The following is a 17882-nucleotide window of genomic DNA, read 5'->3' on the forward strand; positions in this document are numbered from 1 at the left end:
ATTGGGTTGTCATGGTGTAACTTTCAATGGGTTTTCCTTCAAAGAGCTAGGGCTTTTCTCTTGAAACATTTATGGTAAATTTACCACTTGGTCTCACATCAAGTTTTAAGTTAATAATATTTGAATGCACGTAGAGAAAGCCACAAAACATTGTTTTTACTCCATATCTATTCAAGCTAAATCCTTTAATTAGGTTTGGCATTGTGTTCAACATAGTAAAAGGCTCTCTCAATACACAAAAACATTTTATCTTTGTCCAAAAATCACTCACAATTAACACCAGGTTGAACCCATAGATTTGAGGTATTCGTAGTTCTAAGGCATTTTTCATAATTATGTCACGTGTGGCGAGATCAAATATTTGGTAGAGGACAAGGTTTGGTCTACAATATCTTCTTTAGTAGTTTGGGTATTGTCAAAGACAATATGTAAATGTGTACTCCAAAAAGTCAAACAGAATGCGGTTGAGTTAGTCATGGAGAGATGGTTGATGCTTCTCATACTCTAAGAGGTCAATATGAGACAATAACTAGTGAGCCTGATGTTGTGTTTCATAAGCAACAACATTTTAGAGAAATGTGGAAAAAGGCAGAGGTGTTCACTTCTTTTGGGGAGACTTGAATAAAGTGGACATTTGCTCCACCAAGATGGTTTTTTTTCACACCCCTCCCCCTGTCTTGGAAGGACCCCGATTTCATGCTCAGGTAGATGTGTTAGGGCTTTTGCTACTCGACATGTTGGTTTGATGAGGGTATGATGGTTATGTTTTCTTATATGAGTTCTTTGTAGCATTTGGGCATCTTTTCATTAATATCGAGGTGAATCTTTTATCCAAATAGAAAAAAAAAACTTATTTTACTATGCATTGCACCTTTTGTTTCTAACATTCAATTATTATATAAGGAATTATTTTTTATTCTTTGGAATTAAGCAATTGAAGATTGGTTTGAGCAATCTAACAATTCAAAGGACATGAGGTCAAAGCCCCATTTTAAAACTAGTTTCTAAATGTTTTTTTTTTCGCCAATTTTAAAAATATTCTGGAAGACGGGCAAATATGTTGACAAATACAAATATTTCAGTTGATGCTTGGATCCAACAACAGGAATTAAGGATACAATCTCCACTAAGAAAGAAGAAACCCAATCCCCCCTCCCCCTTTGTAACGTATCCGATGGGTTGAGGGGTTCTGTGATTGGAACTACAACGCACCACCTTTACGTATTGAGGCAAGGACCTTGCTTTATAGGTAGAGAAGGCACCCATTGTAACACATCCATTGTGTTGAGGGGTTCCGTGATGAGGTGAGGGCCTTCTTGATGGGTAAAGAAGGCCCCGTGAGTCGTGGGCTTCTAAGTCTTCGCGATGGATGGAGAAGACACCTGTGACTCACAAAAGCATATTGGAATCTGGATAGAGGGTGGTTGGGTGGTATGTTGAGCGGGTCCAAATCCTTCACATAGTTGAGTAAGCATGGCCACGAGAGTCCAAATCCGATTGAAGATCCACCCTAATCACAAAATTCCGGTATATGGATAACATGATGGAGGTTGTGAATGTTGGACGTTGGACGTTGGACAATTAGTGTGCAGGGAGGGACAAATGGTGTGAATGCGTAGGCAAGCAGGAAGGCGGAAGGGCTGAAATGCAAAGCGGATGGGTGTGGACGGAGATCTGTGTGTATATCAAGACGAGAAAAATATTGCGAGGAGAGGGACACATGAGATGATGTATGTGTATATATGTGGAGAAGGTACACGCTGCAAATGGTGTGGTTGAAGGTGTATGTGAAGGAGGGAGGTAGATGGGTGCAAGAGGCGATGGTTTCGTTTTGTCCGGGTTGTTTGGGCTGGCGGGAGTTGCGTGGATGGATGGGCGGGCGGATGGACATAAAGATGGACATTGAATTGGGTGGGTGCCCAAAAGGGGGTGTGGTCCGTCCATCCATTGATGGTGATGGTGTGGGCGATTGGATTTTACAGCGAATATTTGTACATATATTTTCCTCTCACACTTCCGGAAAAAAGAAAACAAAGCCTTTGGTTTTGTCGCTCTTTTGCTTCTTCCGTCTTAATTTCCACCATTCTTTCAAATTCTCTGCTTCCCCCCTCGACGTCAGAACCGACACTTCTACGCAGCTGTTTTGAGAACGCCATGGTTAGTCACTTCTCTCTCTCTCTCTCTCTCTCTCTCTCTCTCTCTCTCTCTCTTCATAGGCTGTTTTGCCTTACCCCTTCAATCATTCAATTCTGCGAAAAAGGACTCCGTTTCTCTTTGATTTGCTGAAGAATCCAATTTTATTTATTTATTTTGTTCCAATTCTTTGAAAGGAACCCCAGACTCTCGCGTCTAATCAATCTGATTACGTTTTTGTGTTTTCTTTCCTTGTATGTTCTTATCAATCAGTCCTACTCTTTTATGTCTTCCTGGCAACGTGAACTTTGTCTCTTTAATCGAAAGAGCAGATTTGTTTTGATTTCCTTCTCTTCACACATTCTTCTGCATGCACGAGTTGTATGTGAGAAGACCAGATTTATGTCGACTTTCTGATGTTTAGGATTATATTTATCTACGAGGAAACCAAATTACTTCTGCATGCATGGTTTGCATGTGATAATGACCAAGTTTTTATTGGTCGGATGATGTTTATGATCAGTTTTTTCTATGAAAAGTCCACATTTTGTTCATCTCATGGCGGTCATGACTTCGTGCATGACTTTTGTATGATAGAGAAGACCATATTTCTGTGGAGCTTCACACTTTATTTGTCTATGGAGGAGAAAATATCATTGTTTCATGCACGATCCTTCTGTAGAAGACAATATCATATTTCTATGAGATACGTGATGATTCTTTCTTGCTTTCATATCCTACAGTCATCCAAAGAACCCCATGCTGTTGCAAAAGATCCTGAAACTCGAGAGGATCAGGCAGTAAATGAATCTCATACAGGAGAATCTGAACATCAGAGAGAAAGTGAAGCTCAGGGAGAAGAAGAATCTACAGAAATTTCTAAAATTGTGAATGAACAGACAGCACATGAGGTTTGATATATATATATATATATATATATATATATATACATGCATATATTCCTTTTTGAAATGAAGAAATGTGAGGTTATAAAAATGATCTATCAATTTCTTTTATGAACAAACAATACAGGAGGTTTGACTCACTTCATAGCTCTTCTTTTGTGATATGTTTAAAGAAACATGAAGTTAAATTTCTGATTTGTGCAGGAGGAGGAGAAGACCAAGACAGACGACGAAGAGGTAGCTGATACTGCAGAAACCAGTGAAGCTCCCGAAATAGAAGAAAGTGAAAAACCTCGCAAATTGACTGTACGTTTCCCAATCTATATGGAGAAAAGATTTATATTAGTGTAATGTTGCGATATTTCTATTTCATTTCATTTTATATATCTATATGTATATATATTTGCACGTTTTATATATCTGTGTTTGTGTGTTTTGCGTCTGTGGGTGTTAGTGTTTATATGTTGTGTATAACGATGTGGGGTGTGTGTCCCGTGTTTTATGTATGTGTGTGTGTGTGCACGTTTTATGTATGTGTGTGTGTTGTATGTATATGTGTGTATGGGTGGTTTGCACGTGGTGTTAGGGTTTGTATGTTGTGTGTATAACGTGGTGCATGTGTACGTGCATATGTGGTGTTGGTGTGTGATGTGTTTGTATAGAAGTCTGTATTTCATTTTTCAATATTTATGTTTATATTATGTAGCTTTGTTTCTATATTTTTTCAGATTGATGACATTAAGACTGCACCAATGGATTTCCGTTTTCCTACAACGAACCAGGCCCGGCACTGCTTCACGCGTTATGTAGAGTATCACAGGTACATTTCTAGAGAGTTCTGCACTAATGCATTCTATATTGAGGTTGTGCTATCCATGCAATTACGATTTAAAGTTTACTAAAATTTGTAGGTAATCTGATGTATTTCAGCCTTTATGTTTAATTCAAAGGCTGCATTTTTGTTCTTCTGAAAATAGAAGATCCATGCATTAAAATAGGAACTTTTTCTGAAAGCACAGAAATAATATGTGAATCAAGATTTGTAATCTTGTTAGATTTGGTACTGAAGTGCCACTACAAAAAAGAAAACCTTACTTTCTCTGTTTTTGATTTCTCTATAACATTTTCCTCTGCCTGAAGTTTTCACTTGAAATTTGCTGGATTTGGTACTGGAGAGACAAAAGAAGAAGAAATCCTTTGTGTTCTCTGTTCCAGATGTCAGTATCAAAGCTTATCATCTATTGTATTTGAGAGTTCAATTTACAAATGTTGCCATAATTAGGATATTTGTTTGTCAGTTTTTTTAACCTCTCGACAGTCCATTTAAATCTTAAATTCATTTAAGACCTTGACTGAACAATGTAAGAGCACTAGGGTGCAAAAGATCTTAAATATTTTTGAAGGTTAGTGCATCTATAATATGTTGAATGTTCTGATTGTACACAATGACATACGAACACAGTTATGCCAAAAAAAAATGAAGGACATCGTGTTCCAAACACCTTATATTGATGAGGGATTTGGCTTTTTCCTGAGATATGGGATATGCTAATTTTTTCTCTGGATGATCGTCTATGCAGATGCATACAAGCCAAGGGTGAGGATAATCCTGAGTGTGAGAAGTATGCAAGATACTATCGTTCCTTGTGTCCTAGTGAATGGGTATGTCAGAAATAACTCTTAAGACACCCCTGTGTTTTTCGTTCTGCCTCAATTCTTTCATTGTTTCCCTGACGCCCTTGGTCAACCCCCTGAAAGAGAGAAAAAAAGGATAATTTGACCATATAATTGCTTAATTAGGACAAATTTTTGCTTTTTTGGGGGTTCTCCAAGGGTATTTTTGGGAATCATTGAAAACTTTGGGGCAACTTGTGAAGTAAATAAAAACTTGGATACTTTAGAGATTCCACTAACTTAAATAGCACAATTTCAATTTTTTACAATTGCTATTAATGGATCAGTTGAAGTACTTTTTATTTTTATGATATAATAGATTGAGAGATGGAATGAACAAAGAGAGAATGGAACATTTCCAGGACCTTTGTAGAAGCTAGTTTTTTTCAGGAGATGAAAGAAATTTCTTGCCTTTGGCCAATCAATAAATCTGCGTTCTTATCTGATGTCAAGACTTGTTTGTGCTAAATTGTCATAGATTATCTTCTTCAAAGAACAAACGGAAATTTAAGACAATCTAGAAATACTGCAGATATTAGTGATAATAGATGGTTGGCTGTTGTTAAGCAGGTATGAGTAGAACTGTAGTTGCCATGTTTTCAATTTGGCCCCAAAATAACAAATCACAATCTCATTCTAATAATATCCAAAGGAAAATTTCCATCACTTGATGGTGTTTATTTGTACGTAACTATGATATATCTTATTCATAAGTTTACACGTGGTCCAAATCAATTCAATTCACTTTTATCCTTGCTTTCCGTATCTATGGTGGTTTACACTGTAGCATCATGTCGTAAAATTGAGAGAACCCAAGTTCGATCTTCGCCATGGGCTAGGCCCCGTCTCACTGATGACAATTTGTCTGCAGTGGACATTAAAAGTAATTTATCTATCCTTTCATACCTAATTATATCATCACAGAATGCTGCTTTAAATTATGTGCATACTTCCTAATCCTGTTTCATGTTTAATTGCTGACCTCACCACATTCTGATTCATCTTAAAATGATGGTGTCTCCAATTATTCAAATGCAGTATTTATTGGGCCATTTATTTCATAAAACTCCCACATGAAGTAATCTTATCAAGTTTCTTCCATCAAAGTTTTGATGAATGAAGATTAGCAGTTTCTACTTTCTCAATTGAGTTGCAATAGAAGTTGGAAATGGCTCATCCACGGTCCACTTTCACCTCTTATGGATCTCAGTCCCGCAGTGCAAATCTGTTAATAACATTGAATGTGACATGTGGAGTATTCTGGACACCGTAGAAGATTGATGATCATCAACTCTATTGCTTTCATATCAACATATAAAATTTTTATTGGAGGAAAACTTTAAGAGAGAAATAATCTGAAGGCAAGATTCAAATTCTAGGAGTTTTCCTCCATTATTTCTATTACTGTTTCACCATTCTTATCATTCTCTTTCCCTTTACATCTTGATATCCCTTCTAGAAGAGTGGTCAAAAGAGGCCAGAAGTCTTTGTAATGAAGGTAAATTCTTGTAAAGCCGTTTGTGGATCTCATATTTGGGATTATTGCCTTCATTGGGCACAAGACTGACATTTGATGACAACTTTATAATTTGTAGTCCAAATTACTATGATCGCAATTGTTTTGAGTAATTCTCATTTGGTGCACACACTACTTGAATCTTTCCTCTTCTCCCTGGATTTGATCATCGCCTCGTTAAAATTGCCTTGCAATAACCCTCATATGCTATGTTTGAGATGGATTCTTTTTTGTTGTGATTCCATTTGCATCTGTACGCAAGCCCAAATATTTACCTTGCCAACCCTCTTGAATCAATGGCATTTTCTAACTAGGTTCCCTATCCTTTGATGCCTTTGTTGGCATCAAGTATACCTTACAATTAGAATGCAAGTAAATATAAACATCTTAATCAATACTTGATAGAACTCTTAGTGGTTAAAGATAATGTGGATTTGATTACAACAAAGTCATGGCATAGGCATTATACCATCAAGAGGGGGTGGAGAGTGAAGAACATGTCCATGACAAGAAAAGGTTCCACCACACGCATCCTTTGCCAATTTTTCTTCTAATGTGGCATCAAACAATGATTCTTTGAGAACCAAACTTTACATCCCTTGTCGATTTTTTCTTCTAATGTGATGTTAGAGAATGATTCTTTGAGAACTAAACTATTTGTTGTGCATGATCTTAACTTATTATTTTCGTGATGAATTTAATATCAGTTCCATTGCTCAATGTGTCAAACCACAATGTTAATGTTAGATAACACAATCATTTGTTATGATTAAATTGTATAAATATATAGGCTATAATTTGTATATAAGTTTTGCAATGGCAATGCTTTCCCTTTGTTTTTGAATGCATGATGTCTCATTAGTTACGTGGTTCAAATGGTGGATTTATGGAAATTGATTCAAGAGTTGTAAGTATTTGTTTTGCATGGGTGAAGTTGCATGTGTTGATTGTTTTGGCATTTAATTTTTATGATGGATCAATGGATTTGGGGTTTTCTTTGTTGTTTTACATTCCATTGAAGTTGAAGATGAAGAAGAGTGTTATCAATAGTGTCCACTATCACTCCTTTTTTATAAAACCTCTATTAGAGTTCTTTTGCAAAATAATTGTGTTGTCTCACCATAAATGGCTCCTTGGACAAGGAAATGAATACATGGAATGAAACTTTGAGAATAGATGAAGGTGCGTCATAATGTGGAAGTCTCAAATTCTATTTTAGCCTCGATTAAGCTATGTTGGAACTTTCTATTTGGGTTTATTGGTTTGATATTTGATTGACCAGAGTTTCTATTGAATATATGGTTTGAAGTTGTGTGCTCAGTTTCCATAGAAACTATATTGCTTGAAGTTTTCCCCTTGCTTATTGAGATGTCTAACTAATTTGACCACTACTCATTCTCAAGGAGAAAGTCTTATTTTTGCAAGGGTCCAATCAAACATCAAGACTAGTAAACATTGTCAAGTTAAATGTTTCTCAATCTCGATTAATATGAACCCATCTTGATCATCAAGAAACATGTATGTCATGGAAACTTGCTTTGTTTGGCATCATTTGGAAAGTGTGCCAACACTTGTCTAGAAAAGCATGTGGATTGAAAATGTTCTAACTCGCTAAATGTGTTGCACAAACATATGCATTTATCAAAATTATAAACACAAATTTCCAAAACACATGCCTATCAGGATCAACAAAACAACTATTCAAGTTCATAGCTTTGCAATTCCATATGACTTTTGTCTCAATCCATGCCATTTGGATTTGGGAAGTATGATATATTAGATCATTTATCTCAATTTTTTAAATCAATTTTGGATGGCATTACTTATCCCAATTCCTTTTGTAGACATTAAAATGCCCCACACAATTAAAAGTTATGCAATTTTACAATTGTACAAGTCTTACATAGTATGTAGTCGTCGTAGCTTAAGAGCATATCTTCATTCAAAGAGATGAGCTTATCCTTGATTCAAAACTAAGTTTAAGTACATAAAAAGTTAGCCGATGAAAATGAAAATGTTTCAGAATGCTATTTTGTCTAGTGTGCGCTTTGAAATATCAAGTTCATGCATGCCAATTTTCTCTCGTAATTGAAAATAATGATGAGAGTCATTGAAATGACACATTATGTATGCATGCACAAGTTCTATGTGTGCCAAATGAATATACTAGGACATGCTTGTATTGGAAGTTCCTACCTTGGGTGGGCATCTAGGCTCCTTCCGACAATGCAAATGTATAATTAGTCTTTACACAAAAGATGATGCATTCAATATTAATGATTGAGGATTGAATCTTAATATGTAGTGAAAACATGCAACACAATGAGCATTTATGTTTAGCACATATATGCTTCATACAAGTGGGTAGGCACTAAGCAATGACATTTGTGACAAAACATTACATACAATATGATGTGCTTGTGTAGGAAATTTGTTTTGTCCTTCATCATCAATCTCACTCTAAATATGATTTGTCTTTGTTGTGTTCTCTCGTAGCCATGGGTTATAGTTTAGTAGTTGGCTCTTCTTTTATTCTTGTTGCGCCTTTCCATAGTCACATGTCGCATGATTTCTCATAGATTTTTTCTTGTCCATCAACAACAGTGTCCCATAATTTTCGTTTATAGGTATATGTTGGACTAATCTTTTCTCCTAAGGTTAATTCCTTGTTATAATGCTTTCTACTTTTGTTTGGACACTTCTTCTTTGTAAACCTATGGGGAGTAGTTTAGCTTCTTTGTTGTTTCAAATTCTCTTTAGTCAACCTCTCCTAATACTAATTGTGTTGTGTTTTGTTCTCTTATAATATTGAGAAGTGATTATCTAGAAAGTAGTTAAAAGTGATAGAAAGTATCTAGAGGTGAAAGTAGCTAGAAGTGATTGTCTAGAATGTATCTAAAGAGGCATTCTCTCGTAATAATGAGATGAGATTTTCTAGAAAATATCTAAAGCATTAGTAACTAAGTGTGTGCCTTAGATCTCCCATGAAAAGTTTATGTGTGTTGTTACCATTGATCTATTAATGTGATGGTGAGAACCTCGAATCCTCATCTTTTTATTATTATCAACGTACCATAAAGTTTGTGAGCAATGAGATCAAGTGTGATCATGACGAGATTAGAGTGACACTGGTTGTTTTTTCCTCGTTTTATATTTTTATGATTGATTTGGGATAATTGAAAGATGGGTTCCAATGTTCAAATATATTATCATTTCTCGTTTTCTAGCATTGGAGAACTTTGTCATTGTAATTCATAAAGGAGCAAAATATTTAGGATCCCCGATGCCAATGTATGGACATTTGTATCACTTTTATCTTCCTTTCCTCCTTCCCTTAGCAACATTTTCCCCTATTGCATTAGAAAGCCAATATGGGAAAGCAAAATATAAAAACCCTCAAAATCTTGGAAAAGGGCGAGGTTCACTTCTATTGTTTTCAAAATGTAAACCCTTCAATGTTGTAAAATAAAATCCATTGCAATTTCTAGTCCCAATCAAGGATCTATCCTGTCTCTCTTTGTAATAGCTCTATAATATCATGCCATCGTTGTTATCATTTATAACTCTTTCTACTACCTCTCAAGTAGTTTCTCGGATGTTGACTAATCATGAAGTTTGTGAATATGAGGTAAGGCAACATATGTATGTGCTCTTTGTGTATTTACGTATTTTTAAGTCAATTTGACTTATGCAAGACTTTATTCCTATCAATTTGTCTCGGTTTCCTTAACTTGGTCATGGTTGGATGGTGATAGATAAAGTTATGGTTCAAATAATATAGTTCCACGTTTGAAGTACAATTTGACATTGTAAAGTATGTGTAAATGCTTACCTATACAAATATACTGATGACATTTGGTAAATCTAAGTAAAAAGTCATCACAACATACAATAGACCATGTGGCATCAAACCCAAAAAAATGTCAATGATGGTGTTCGATAACTTGTTGTTTGTGAATTCCTTGAACCAATTCAATATCATTTGAAGTAGAGGGAATGATGTGACATTAACATCACTACATTGTATTGACTTCTAGAATGCCAACACATTGTATATGACAAGGCCAAACACATTAACATCATGCACCTAGACAATAACACATACAATAAATAAAAAAGAAATTTGATGGAGTGGTATTTAAAACATTTCATGTCAATTTGTATAAAATGACAACCATGAGTGAAGGAGTTTACATACATAATGCACTTACTAGTTAACCAAAAGAACCATTGAGGTTCTTGTCATGTCCAACACACCCACAATTTTATCTTTATTACACTCTAGTAATAATTATATCATTCATATATTATTGCTTATTGCAAAAATTTGTGTTCTCTGTATTGAAAAGCTCAAATCACTTCATCCATATCCCATGGCTCTTTGTATTAAATGAGTAAGAATATATAACTCTAGTGTCATGAAGTACATACCTCGTAATAAATTTGTGTTGTCATTATACATATCGCTCAATTGCAATATACTCCACATTTCCTACAAGCAATACCACTCATCAAACTATCTTACTTTATAAGTCCACCACTTGCATGGAATGTACTTGTCAAATGCCTTCCGATAATGTTTTGGTTGATTTAGTATTCGTAGTGCAAATCATATTTACCGTTTTCATTTTTCATTTCTAAATTCATGTGAAAGAATCTAACACTGACATTGAGGGCGAGGAGGAGAATAAGAAGAGAAGTCATACAATCAATACATGATCAAGAAAGACATATTTTTAACATTCAAGGGAGATTGATCCTCACTTGTGGGCCTTGGGTTCTCTCAAATTTATGACTTTGATGTTGATACTTGAGAGTTGAGATATAAACCACCAAGCCAACAACTACAACGATGTGGTAAAGTAAAAATGCTTGTATGGGTTAAAAGGTTGCACACACATATATATGATAGCATGTATTCATGCATCAACACCACAACTTGCCAAAATGTCATTAGAGATGGCATGCATTTCATCAAGCAAAATTTCACATTCATGCAAATCTAAGGGGTTTGCCCTTTCTCAAGGTAGAGAGCATTTTCAGATCCTAAGTTTCACATATCTAAGTTTTCTCAGTGGAAAAATCACATCCATTATCTTTTGATTTAAAGGAGGTAGTGGAATTTGGTAAATGAAAAGATATCTACCAATATGTATTACGAGAATAGACCAATTGACAATATTAGTAATTCACCTACATTACAAACAACATCCATTGATTAGCATTAGACTATGTACGCTCGATAAACTTATATATGGAAGAACTTGGACGACACAATCAAATTGATGACAACATTGTACAAGATCAGGAATGTGATATGCTTCTTTGTGAGAAAATCCCCCCCAATTGTTTATAATGGATGCACATAAAGGTGAATAGGCCTACACTATTGGAACCGTAGGGCAAGTATTCCAAGCATAGTTGAAGCAAAATTGTGTGACAAAAAATAGATGAAAAGACTCGCATTTGAGAGAAGTTCAATGGAGGAGCTTACAATGCGGCGAGTATCACCAAAAGTGCCCCTTTCAAATGGAATCTTCTCTCCCAATAAATAATAGAACAAATGTAGTGTTTGAACATGTAAGAAAGTGGCTAGTGTTATCATTTGTGAAGATTGAGGAGATTAACATCCTAGCATCAAAATCAAATTGCACAGAGGAATATCAAACATCCTCAATGCAATATCTTGGACATCCTCATGAAGGATGAGGCATCACATAATCATTAATGGTGCTTGATCTAGGAATGTCATTCCTTATGCCACTAGGCAAGCCTCAATGAGTGGTACATCCTATGAATATTGTCGCATGAAAAGCACCAAATTTTGGATCCAATTTTGTTGAGATGTGTTTTCCTTATGTACGAACCCAAATAGTGATCCAACACAATGGTGCGGTATATTTAAGGAGAAGATACATGCTTAACCAATAAAAGAGACGGGAATATAAAGTTTCTCCATATTAGCCTATCACACAATGGTGTGGTATATTGTAAGGAGAAGATGCACACTTAACCAATAAAAGAGACGGGAATATAAAGTTTTTCCATATTAGCCTATCCAAGGATTCCAACATTCTGCTTCATGCACGAGAGTAGGTGGATATATTAAAGGCGTGGAGAATCATGAATCAACAAAGACGAGGCAAAAGAAACATGAGAATGAATCTTATTGAAGTTTTAGTATGGATGGGCATGTTAGCATGTATAGGTTCGCTAGTGGCTGATATCAACATATTCTAGCATGAACAAGGGTATGAAGACAATTCTCAAGAATCATACTTGGAAGGAGTATCCTTATTGAATGATGAGAGGGGCTTGATCATGTGAGTCAATATAAAGGCTAACCTTGATCCCCAACAACCCCAATCCAAAGTACAAAGGATGGTTTAATGCCAAGGGATTCAAGCAGCAAAAGGGAGTAAACTTTAATGGAATATTATCTCTAGTTGTGGAAATGGTGATATTATGGTTGCTACTTTTGCAATCATGGTAAATGAGGATTGTTGGAATGGAAGCATGGCTTATCAACAAGGGATTCAAGCAATGGTAGGGAGTAACTTTTGATGCTATATTCTCTCTAGTTTTTAAAATCGCAATGTTGTAAATTGTAATTGGTACTTTTTTAGTTGAGGTGAATTAGGATCGTTGTTGTTTGGAAGGGGTGGAGAGGACGTAACTGCAACATAGCAAAAGGGAATAAAGAGACAATATGCAAATATGATATTAATTAGCCTTTTTATAAACTTTGGACATGTTTATACAAGTGATGATGACACAAGAAGACTAGAGCAACATATCCATTACAAAGTATCGGAGCAATACTATTCTAAATAAATGTAACTAAGGAATCACAACTACATACCCAACTATGCCAAGTGGCTCAATTGGATGGATAACATTACCATGTTCATGGGACAACCTCTTTGAAGCACGACATGCCCCAACTCCCTTGTACGTTATTGTGTGCATTGTCCATTAGGTTGTATAATCATGTCATCATACCTTTATCCATATCTATACACCTACATTGATCTCACTATTGCTCTTAACTCCTCTACTACTTCTTTGCACTCTTCTCCAAAGAGATTTTTATTGTCTCATTCTTCACCCACCCTATTATCCATTGAAAGTGTTGTCGTCAATGATGGCAACCTTCCATTGGTAGTGGCATCCCAATGGAAATGATAGCTTCATTGGTTTCAGCTCCATAACAATGATAGTTCAATGACAACTCTGTTATGAGCATGTACATACTTTATCCCGTGGTAGTTCTCTCTTTTTACACTCTCGGTTGACCCTCACACTTTTATTCTTGTGTGTAAAATACTATAGTCTACGATACAAACTACTGCAGAAAAATTTATGGTCATGCCCATAACAAGCTCCATGCACATTATTAAATGGTGCCATGGTTCAATTGTGATGACATAATTGGTTCATTTGTGATGACTTATCCATGATGGTATTATGGGAACATCTCTTAGTGGGAGAGCCTTTCTTATCTATATCTCTCAAGAGAAGATAGTTATAAAGTTTTAATGAAGAGAGAACAAATTTAATATCACACCATAAGGTGGGAGAGAGCATAATAATCAACTTATGATCCATTATATGAGTTTGATTATGAAATTGATCCAAACTTGAGGTATATATCTCCCAATTTAGTCATTCGATCTTGAAGGCATTGACATCGTGATCTATGTCATTGTAGTTCAACATGTTGTGGACATTAGTGTTGAAGGGGAGTCATGTCATGGGTAGCTCCGACTCCCAAATGGATCAATGTACTGAATGGATGGAAATGAACAAAGAGACACACGCCATATGCTATTTCTATTAAAATTTAATTGATCCCTTTATCTATAAAGAATAAGGTTTTCTATATGCCTCCCACATTTGGTTGTTTGTACAAGTCATGATGACATGAAAAGATGAGAGTAATGCACTCTTTATAGAAGTCCTCCAGTGATACATTTATTGCAAAGTCTCAGAGCATTACTATTCTAAAGCTATGTGGTAGATAGATTCCTAAATCTCTCTGTAAATAACGAATCTTCTTGTCCACACCCAACCCCATCACGTGCTTCATTATCCATATAATAAATTGTCAATTTAAAAATAAAAAATAAAAAATCCTCCATTGGTATTAAAATGAAAGTGGCCAGAGGCCATGTACAAAATAGGCTAATATCACTTCGAATATTGTAAAGCCATGCCGAATGACTCTAGCCAGTCTTTCTAGGTAAGATAAGTAAGAAAAAAACCCCTCAGCAATCTTTATAGCCAAAGAAATTACAATGATCCCATACCATTATCCAAATAAGATAAATTGTCAATTTCCGTCTTGATATTCTATTTCTTAGCAATTGAACTCTCGCAATCTGTTCATACATACTTGATTCAAGGCTCTATCTAAGAAAATTGATGTGAAAAAAAATCTTTCTCCATTGTGATATTCGGAAGTAGGTCTACATGGAGTAGTTGCTAGATTTGTACAACTATGTAAAGAAAGGTTGATATGTAGGCTAACGAAAATCCTCTGTGGCTTGAAGCGAGCACCTTGTCAATTGTACCAAAAGTTTGACTCTTTCATCAGGTAAAAGAAGATTCAACCATAACGAGGAGGATATGTGCCTACATATGAAATGGTGGTGTTCTAATGACAACTTCATCTTTCTCATATTGTGTTGAGATTATATATATATTATTTCTAAAATTTCGAAAGACTTGTTGACTCTAAAGCTAAAGATGAGCCAAAGTTTGAAATGAAGGATTTCGAAGTAGTGAAACATATTATGGACTCGCATATCAACATTAGATAAGAAGATTTAGAGGTTTCATCTATATCAAGGTGAATACATCTCCAAAGTGTGTGAGCAATTTCATATCAAGGGAGCAAGAAGGATTGCCCAAAAGCCAAACTTGATCACGGACAAACGAGAGTTGATCCATCATTTGCAATCACCCTAATTTCTTTATGCAAACAAAACCTAAACAAATTATTTTCCGTAGGTGTAAAGATAAACCTACCATCATCTTGTACATAAAAAATCATACACTCTTGTTCCCCAATATAGTCGTTAACTCAAATTAAAACTATTGAGAATCAAGCTTAACATAACACAACATGTGAACACACCTTTTGAGAATCTATGATTACTCAAAGGTCAAGAGTCACACCACTACTCTCTACACATTAACTATGTGTCATAGACACATATTCTATGACACATAACTAATGAGTTACATATTCCCCATGACTATGAGTCTTCACATTCCCCAAGAGAGAGAGTGGTTATTGTAAGTTAATGAAGAGAGAGGGTGACTCTATATAAAGCACCCTCCGCATACTTCATACTAAGTCGGTTGTGACTCCTTGGAATGCTACATTTTTCATTTATCATATTCTCCTTGTTAATATACATCTCCTTCTTCTTGAGTACTTCATTTTGTCTCTTATCCATCTTGTGTTTCTCTCCTCTCCTCTTGGAGTGGGATCCACTAGAGGTATGGTGGCAGAAACCGGGAACGAACAAACTGGAGGGCTTTTTTGATTATAGTACTAAGCTCGGAAGGCAAATCATTGGCTCCAAATCAGTGGGCGTTGCTCAGACTCGCAATAGCTGGAGGGATAAAGGCAAATAAGATGACTTGTTGAAGTCATTTTGGAGGAGACTTTGGGCATCAGATATGCTAGAAAAAATAAAGGTGTGGTTTTGTCTTCTTAGTCATAAGGTGTTACCCGTAGGGGAGTGGATGAGGTCTTGTGGTGGGGATGCTGGTTGTACGTTATGTGGTCACTCTTTGGAATCGATACCTCACTGTTTTTGGAACTGTGCAAAGGCAATCAACATTTGGGGTCGAAGTCTCAAGATAATGGCAGTATGTGGTGTGAATAGGAGAGTTGTGTGGGGGTCCTTACAGGGTTTGAAAATAACTAAGGAAGGTTGAGCGGAACATCTAAATCCACATGGTCATGGTTTTATAGTGTAGGGCTGCAGTGTATTCAAATGTGTTGGAGTGGAACCTGGTACTAACTCTGGTTTTTTTGAGGAGATATGGATGTTGGTGGCATGCTTCTCAGTCTGGCACATTTGGACCAAACGATGTATGTTTGTTTTTCAACAATGAAAACTCCCAAGCGGTGAGGTGTTGCTAAACACTTGGTTCGAGCTGGTATCTTGGTTGCGCGGACAATACAACTCGATTGAAGGGAACTCGGATGAAGCAGAAAGGGCTCGGTCGAAGTTTTTGCTAAAATGGGGTCGTTCTCCTATGATGGTAAATTAAGTGTTAGGGCCTAAATGGAACTACCAAGCACCGAGATGGCTGTTTCCACCATTGGCTTCCATGAGTGGACATGAGTTGTAAATATGTGGTCACCATGTACAAAGTGTTAGCGGGATACTTTTGTTGTAAATAGTAGGGTGGGGATTATGTTGTTTTGATTATGGCTGATCTTTGATGTACTTCTTTTGCTAACTAATGGGAAGTAGTGTTTTTTTGGATAAAAAAAAAACACACACACACACATCTCTTCCGCCACACAAGAATCACCGTTGATTCTTTACATGGTCATCCAAAGGAGTAAATAAACCCATCCACTTCTATGTAGCAGATCCAATTTGCATTTGAATATTAGAAAGGGTATTTTGTATTACATAATACATTATCTTCCTACCCCTTATATTACTAATCAGTAACATTTGTTGATCCATGCACCTATACATTGTGTTGGGCAAAAATGTTGTTCATGCACCTATAGATTGTGTTGGGCCACGATCTAATTTTGCCCATGCACATCTAGTACGCCTTCCCAACATCTACCCTCTCTGGTCAGTCAACCATGAATTCCAAATGAGGGGTTTTCTACAAAATTAAAATTCTCTTAACTAAATCAAGATAAACATCTTTCCATGCATTAAGAACAGATCGAGCAAATATGTCTTCCCCGTTTGTGGCAATAACCAACTTGTTATGTTCCATAAAAGCCCAGCTAAAACTAGGCCTCCAATCCCCACTAGTTTTGGGACAAAACTTTTGCAATTCATAAAACAACAATTGTTTCCAAGGTTATGATCCTGGCAACAATTCCCGAATCACCAATTTTGCAATCAAAGCTTTGGATTGTTGTAATGGATCTATAATCCCTAATCCAATGGCTTAACAATCATGGACCAAGAGACCTTTGCCCTGGCATGGCTTCCATCATTACCAGACCACAAATAATTATGGATCAATCTTTGTAACTGTCCCATACATGATTTGGAAAAACTTCAACATGACATAATATACCAGAGGCGAGACAACAAAACTCGATTAACTACTATCACTCTACTCGCAAATGGTAGTTTAGCTTTACTCCAAAGTGTTAGATCCGGATCCTCAAAAGGTGAATTCTTTTTGGAGGATTTGGATTTGGAAAGGAGACCAATATCTAGATTAACTTGGGATCATGTAGAATTGTATTGGATGGTGCGGGTGCAAGATCGCATAAATATATGTGTCTTTCTTTCAGTATTCTGTGAAGATTAGTAGAAAAAATATTAGGTGCTAAATCATGGAAAGAACCAATTGCAAATGTATTTTGGAGACGAAATGAACTTTCTCCACAACATCTCAAACAATTTTGGAAATGGCTATGGGGTATAAAA

General features: G+C 36.0%; 1 protein-coding gene across 1 annotated transcript; it reads left to right on the top strand.

The window, feature by feature from the left end:
• Positions 1 to 2053: 2053 nt before the first annotated feature.
• LOC147862714 (uncharacterized) lies at positions 2054 to 5378 on the top strand. Its single transcript, XM_087320683.1, has 6 exons — positions 2054 to 2157; positions 2877 to 3044; positions 3243 to 3344; positions 3767 to 3858; positions 4619 to 4700; positions 5032 to 5378. Exons 1-6 carry the CDS (start codon positions 2155 to 2157, stop codon positions 5083 to 5085), a joined length of 501 nt encoding a protein of 166 aa, XP_087176809.1. The 5' UTR covers positions 2054 to 2154; the 3' UTR covers positions 5086 to 5378.
• Positions 5379 to 17882: the final 12504 nt, after the last annotated feature.

Source organism: Azolla caroliniana, unplaced genomic scaffold, assembly GCF_043228905.1.
Source record: "Azolla caroliniana isolate FFs.n. ecotype wild unplaced genomic scaffold, voAzoCaro1.0.p SCAF_6, whole genome shotgun sequence".
Taxonomy (NCBI): domain Eukaryota; kingdom Viridiplantae; phylum Streptophyta; class Polypodiopsida; order Salviniales; family Salviniaceae; genus Azolla; species Azolla caroliniana.